This window comes from Cupressus sempervirens, chromosome 7 (assembly GCF_028749045.1).
Source record: "Cupressus sempervirens isolate cs-2001-9-10 chromosome 7, ASM2874904v1, whole genome shotgun sequence".
Taxonomy (NCBI): Eukaryota; Viridiplantae; Streptophyta; class Pinopsida; order Cupressales; family Cupressaceae; genus Cupressus; species Cupressus sempervirens.
The window spans coordinates 731,408,276-731,415,413 of record NC_143124.1 but is presented as its reverse complement, the minus strand read 5'-3'; the positions used below and the strand labels follow the sequence as shown (position 1 = coordinate 731,415,413).

The 7,138-nt window shown below is 35.1% G+C and overlaps 1 protein-coding gene across 6 annotated transcripts; it reads right to left on the bottom strand.

Moving 5' to 3' along the window:
* Positions 1–1,633: 1,633 nt before the first annotated feature.
* LOC149549317 (UDP-galactose/UDP-glucose transporter 4-like) lies at positions 1,634–6,851 on the bottom strand. 6 transcript variants are annotated; one of them, XM_089792763.1, is made up of 8 exons: positions 6,384–6,851; positions 4,656–4,858; positions 4,485–4,513; positions 4,161–4,362; positions 3,654–3,896; positions 3,460–3,561; positions 2,092–2,199; positions 1,634–1,934 (listed from the first exon to the last, which is right to left on the bottom strand). In XM_089792763.1, the coding sequence occupies exons 2-8, from the start codon at positions 4,797–4,799 to the stop codon at positions 1,713–1,715; spliced, it is 1,050 nt and encodes a 349-aa protein (XP_089648889.1). In that variant the 5' UTR covers positions 4,800–4,858; positions 6,384–6,851; the 3' UTR covers positions 1,634–1,712. The 6 variants fall into 6 exon arrangements, with proteins under 6 accessions (XP_089648889.1, XP_089648891.1, XP_089648887.1 ...); XM_089792765.1 differs by having other exon boundaries at positions 4,161–4,293; positions 6,384–6,747; XM_089792761.1 differs by lacking the exon at positions 6,384–6,851 and adding an exon at positions 5,806–5,935.
* Positions 6,852–7,138: the final 287 nt, after the last annotated feature.

Here is a 7,138-nt window from a genome sequence, read left to right as displayed (position 1 = left end):
GGTGGTGAATATGCTTTCTTCACAAGAGCTTGAGGATGTTAGTTGGTAGCTGGCCACTGTTGTTAAGCAGATTCTTTTCTTCTCTTCCTCTTTTTAGTTCATTAGGTTCACGTATATTCCTCGTGAACGGAATAGAACTGCTGATTGTTTAGCCAAATGGGCTTCTAGTCATGATCCGGGTTGGAATATTAGGGATAGGAGGCAACTGTCCTTTGAGATGGTGCAAGAATTTGATGATCTTGTTGCTCAGGATCGAGCTCCTTGTTGAGCTCTCCTTGTTGTATTCCTTTCTGTCTTAATAAATTTTTACCCCTCTTTTTGCAAAATAATGTCAAACCAAAATCATACAAGATGATTTGAAACTCAACTCACATTATAAACATCACCTCTAGTATTTCAATGAAATCTGTAATGCCTATAATTGAAAAAGTAGAATGAACATATCCAAAATATGGCAATCTAGGCCTAACTTTTCTGACTTTAGACCAGACAGTCCACTTACCTGAAATTCATAGTGTGAGTGCCAAATACCATTAAAACAAATCGCTAGAAAAAATGTTACCAATGCCAAAGGCCTGGCTCTACCATTATACCAGGTAGAGAATACACATCTACAAAACCAACAACTATAAACCAAATTTATGGTAAAGACGCGTGATAGTTTTTTACTTGTTATATAACAGTAAAACTAGATTGAAGGAAGTGAAATTCCAGTCACAAGGTTCTGGCCTCAATCTCCAACACTGCAAATTATACAGGAGGATGAAACCCTAAAACCCTGCAGCAGCTGCAATTGTGCTTCATCTCTTCTGGCCTTTCGCAGCATTGCCCTGTTTGTTGCACAGAACTGACAGCTATACAATTAAATTCAAGACCTGAAAGAAAGTATTAATCTGCATTGTAGAGGGAGCCTTTTCCTTCCCAGTGATTTTGTGAAACAAATTGACTGTACTGGTGGAGGAGGAGAGCTGTTAATCATTAATTGTAATAGATTAAGCAACAAAATATGAAAATGTTTTACGCGCAACAAAGTCTGTGCATCTTCTGTGACTCAGAGGAAGTATATCATGGCATTCAACCAATTATAAGGTCTTTACAGGGGAACCATGTATATGTTTCTGCATATGGTCAAACCAGTTTAGCAAAAACTTATATAATGTCAGGTCCTAATGCTTCCTCATTAAAAGATGGGGGAGCTAATTATAGAGCAATAAATTATCTTTTTAAATTTCACAATCGAGAAGAGACTATGAGGTCCAAATGATAGAAATATATAACAAGCAAGTTTGTGCTCTGCAGGCAATATGCATATACAAACCTAGCAAATTTTTTTGAGATAGTATGCTTCAACTTGTTTTTCCATTTTCCATGATAAGGCCTTAATTGATTTTGTTTGATGCCTCCTCTTCCTATTTCCTTTTTAAGTGCTTTACAGTTCAATATTAAAACCCTTCAAAATTTATAATGACTCCAAAATTCTCGAATTACTTAGCCCTTGATCGAGTTCAAGTGATATTTCTCAATTTGCTTATTCTTTTGTCAAACAAAATATATTTCTAACATTTATTGACAAAATTAAAAAATCAAATACTCTACCTTATCAGTACAAGACTATTTACATTGGAAAAATTGCTGACGAAAAAACCAATAGAAAATGCTTGTTAAATTAGATTTCTATTTGGAAACACTTCATTTCTGTAACACAATTACAATCAAGTTGGCTGACGAGCAACCAAAGGCTTGTCTTCTTCTCCTGATTCTGTCTCCCCTCTGGACCTTTGTTTTTGGTTAGTTTTGACCATAGGATTTGGTAACATTTTTAGCACTATGCCCATGCCTATCAACAACAATCCTGTTGCATGTTTCTCAGTGAGTGGCTTGGTGAATATAATATAAGAAAGCAATAAGGTAAGCGCCTTCCTAGCTGTGGTAACCTGTGAAAAGAAAACAATACAACAAATAAAAGGGGGTTTTGCATGAGCTATCACAACCTGATGTAGACTGACTCATTAACGAACAAATGATTGAAAAATACTGATAATAATCCAATGCAGAAACACCAATAACACAAAAGGCACAGCTAATACAAACCATGGCAGTTGTAGCTGCCCCAAAAATGGCTATCAAACATAGCACAGACAACTGGCCTACAAATGTAGCCATTGCTTCAAATATCAGCACTAGATAAACAAAGAGATGCTGCCACAAAAAAGCAAGGAAAAACCATCATTGAAATTACTTAGAAAAGAGATAAGATAGGATTTTAGAGATCACTTAATTAAGAAAAGAAAGATTTAATGGGATTCTTGACACCCTCTCAGTAGCGAAGGACAATTCTATAATGTAATACAGCAAGCCTTAAAAGACACTTGTTATCTTGATTTTGCATGTGGTGTTGTGATCTATGGATAACAGGCAAAGAGATGAGATTTCTTTTGCTTCTTGTGATAGGTACTAGGTACTACCATGCTAGGGCCTGTTTCATTCATTGCTCATTTTAACAGATTCTTAAGAAGACTTTCCATGTATTTTGACACTTTTATGTTCATGGACAGTTCAAATCTAATGGAGTGAGATAGTTGCAATATACAACAATTGATGACATGATGCACTAAATTTTATAAAACTTCTTTTGTTGTCCTTTAAGTTAGATTTGTCAACGCTGATAAGGAGAAGTTCAGATCTGGCAATATTTCCATGTGGCGACCTATAGAAAGTGGCAACTTTCTCGATTAGATGATTTCGCTGCATTTAGAGATACACACTCAATCCAAGTTTTGGGTGATTCGAGTGAAGATTGCTATTATATTGAGTTAAATTCGGGTATAGGTTCAGTCAAAAGATAATTAAGTGAAGAGACTAATAGTAATGGCATACTTCATCATTAAGTTGATTATGGCTGGTTCAAATAACTTATTATTAAGGAGAAGTTCAGATCTGGCAATATTTCCACGTGGCGACCTATAGAAAGTGGCAACTTTCTCAATTAGATGATTTCGCTGCATTTAGAGATACACACTCAATCCAAGTTTTGAGTGCTTTGAGTGAAGATTGATATTATATTGAGTTAAATTCGGGTATAGGTTCAGTCAAAAGATAATTAAGTGAAGAGACTAATAGTAATGACATACTTCATCATTAAGTTGATTATGGCTGGTTCAAATAACTTATTATTTATGCTCTAGTAACTCTCGTTCATCCTGATGATGGATCAGTATGGATCAGTGTGTGTGATCCGAAACATTGATGATGAAAAAACATATACACAATCAATATCCATATAATTGTTGTTCCATTTCTAACGGATTGTGGAAATCTAAATACATTAACAGAATTTTATTGCTAAATCAAACTTTAAATAAGATTAACACGTCTCAATTTATGACTTAGCTTGTAGTTGAAGAATGTTAATGTTAAATACACCACCAAAATAGTGAGCTAGGATTTTTGAAAGATTACTTGTGAACAGGCTTTCCAGGCCTTGAATACTTCACCAGTCAAAACCATAGGCAGGATCAGGAATGGAAGCCCCATAAGAGTAGAACAGAACAACATTTCCATCTGCATGCAACCATAATAACTTTATAAAATCTGATCAATTGGAAAGAAATTACTTCTAAAACAAAACTTCACTAGTTTCATTATAACAATACCTGTGTTGTAGAAGGATTCATAGTGAATATGGTCTCCTGGAGGTTGCCCAGAAAGGCATCAAAAATCAGAGCGCCAGACACCATGATGACTCCCAATACATGGAAATTTGGAGATGTCTCAGCATCTGCCAGTGTAAATATGATCAAGCCAACAACAAGCATTATGGCAGAGATATATTCCTCCAAGGAGTACTTTCTTCTGAGGCCTGGTATGAAGGCCCCCATGACCATCACTGGCAAGACCTGGTTCACATTCAAAAGTCCAAGCTTTTTCAAGCAGCTTACAGAAAAAATTATGTTGCCACAACTTAAATGACGTAGGTTCTGTAACATAATCATTTAGCTATCATATAATGACACTAAGTACTAGTGCACATATCTTCTGAGACACTAAAGGTAATCTATGACGTTTTACAAATTAACAGCCATTGTAACTGATTGATCAAATATATGGACATGACAAAGCACTTCATACTTTGAAATCACATCTCATCTCAGAGCCCTCACCTTCGTAGACTTGAACATAATTTGGGCAGGATAATTAAGAAACTCAAGAGACCCTTTGGTCAATCCCTGTGATGCCATGAGGACCCCTGAAAGCTTTACATATGTTTTCCATGGATTTATAATATGCTCAGGCCTGAATCCATTGAGATATATGAGACCCAAATAAACAAATGCCTGTACAAAGGTGAAATACCACCCATAGCTCCATGCACCCAAAACAGAACAACAATTCACCCATTAACCATAATGAAATACCCAGAAATGGAAAAAAAAAGAAGTTAATCATCCGTCAACAGTAATGCATATTGGAAGTTTAGTATTCACCTAAACTGTAGCCTATTATACACAAATTCCTGCAATCATACAGTTTCCAAACGTAAGTTTTAGTTTGCCTCAATGCAGAGGACCTACTGACTAAGTTCTAATTGTGATCAAAACACATTAAACAGAAGAAGAAAAAGAAATCCACGCAGATGAATAATTTTTATCAGTTACCTCACAAACTCCATTGACCAGATAACCAAAAAAGAATCCTCCTCCACAGATGAGTAGCTGAACCCATTTGGGTTTTCCTGTCAAGGTAATGCCCAAGAGAGTCATCACCTGATCAGAGCTGCCATAATTTCCTCTTCCAGCCATGGTATCTAGTGGGTTTATGTTGATGTTGGAGCATAAATCTCGTACTGAAATTGAAATTCCTGTTTTATGTTTGCAGAAGCAATATTGCTGTAAGATTGAAGGCCAAGCTATTGACAAAATTCTAATTCATCCATCAACTAATATTCAGGCATTTAACTGTTTTTAAATAGGCCCTTGGTATAGTTCGATTGTTCCTATTACCAACAGTTGTATGTATAGGAGATTCAAGGGACATGCCGATAGAAAATAAAAGAGGAAAGTTAATTGAAGAACTACTACAAATGATCCACTATAGAAATGAAGTTAAAATAAAGACAAGTTTCTGTTACTTGTTAAAAGAAGGGAGTGGCTGATTCTGATTGTGATGTAAACACATTAATTCCAAAAGTATTCTATCTCGAAGCTTATTAATAGATTGATCAATACACATTAGAAATCCAGGGTATTTTTCTATACTAATTCAGTTTTACTACTAATCTACATGCGATAGTCAACCTAAAGATAGACATTACTTTAATATAATACTGTAATGCTTATTGCTTTCTGCAACAAATGCTTTGGACAATGTTAGGCACCTCAGTTTTTAATGCAAATGATCAAAAAAAGAGAACTGGAAAAATGTCAAAAAGGACTAGATGCAACGTTAGTTCTGGGGATAAAACTGATATGCAGAAGCTACAATTTTTTTGTTGATTAAGGAATTTTCTGAGTTTCTTATATAATTGTTTCAGAGGAAACAGGGCTAGTGTTGCTAGAACTGTCCCATATGCTTCTCTGCATTTTATGACTTATGAACAATACCGTCGTAGGATCATTAACTATTATCATGGTGTTGGGACTGGTGCAATTGTTGATATCTTGGCAGGATCCTTGTCAGAGGAACAACACATATGTGTACATCTCCACTGGACTTAGCTCGTATCAATCTAGCATATCAGTTAAGTAATTTCAGAGCTTTATTTCTGAGAGTATAGTAAAATTCAGGTTTGCTAACATGTAATCTCACCAAATTTGGAGATAAATCTTATTAACAGCATGTACATAACTTTCAGGATCCAGACAAATCCTCTAAATCTGAACAGAGATTTTCACAACATTTGTATGTGCTTGTCTGAGAGCGTAAAGAGATGTCTCTCTTAGAATGTTGAATATTTAATTTTGACAAGGAAGATATATAGACTTAATTCTTTCCGTACCATACAAGTAAACCTGAAGCACAAGTTATCTAATCTGCTTTAATACAGGAATTTACCATTGCAAAGACTTGGAAGTAGAAGACATGAACGCATACATTAATTGCTATTTTTCTTACCATCCGTATTTTATGTTACTTTCTTTACTTGTGGACAGGCTTATAAAACACACGTCAAGATAATTAATTGAGGCATGCTCTTTTCCAGGCAGCCTACAAAGGGATGGTGCAAACGTGTACAGAGAGAGCGGCTAATGTGGTCGATACAGTAGAGTGGGAATAAACTGAGGGTTTTCAACAGAGGAAAAATAAAACACAGCAGAAAATGTTCAGACCACCTAAAGATTCCCTAGAAAAAAAAAGACTCACTAAAACAATGCCAAGCAACTTACCTCGAGATTCTGCATAAAATGTGTCCTTTTGACGTTGATGAGAAAAAATGTGCAGAGTTTACAGGAAAATTGTATGAAACCCTATTGTGACAAAAATTTTGAAAAATGAGACGAACCAAAACCAATCTCCCTGCAGGTGCTGCTTCCATCTATTGACAGTAAACGGGATTTTAGCTTAAATTGAAATCCAATGAGATTCGGAGATCAAATCAAATCACCAAAAACTGAACTTCCTAGAAAATAGATAATGGAAGTGCCACGTCTACAAGTTTCATGCTATTTGCAAGTGCAGAGTAACACCGCGATCTCATGGGGTTTAACGCCTGTTTTCTGCAGGAACGTTATTTTTCTCGTTTATAGCCTTGATTAGCTGGTTGACCGCATTACCTCTTATTGCAGTCGACGTTTATTTTTTCTTGAGAGCCCTAAAGGTTAAAATGTATGCTAGCAAATTAGCAATTGCAAATTAAGGTGTAGATCTTTACATTTAGTATTATATATATGTGTGTAAATTATAGGAATTATATATTATAGTGATTAATATGATTAGATGATCATGATTTCTTTAAAAATTCTGTAAAGTTTTTCTAATACTTATATTTAGTAAATATTATCTACTTGTAATATTATTTATCAATTATCTTGCTTGTTCTCTTCCACACCCTTTTCCAGCCTCAACAGTATATGCATTATATGGATCTTTTTACCTTATTATTAATCATATTAACAATTTTAGCAATCCTCTCGTTAACACA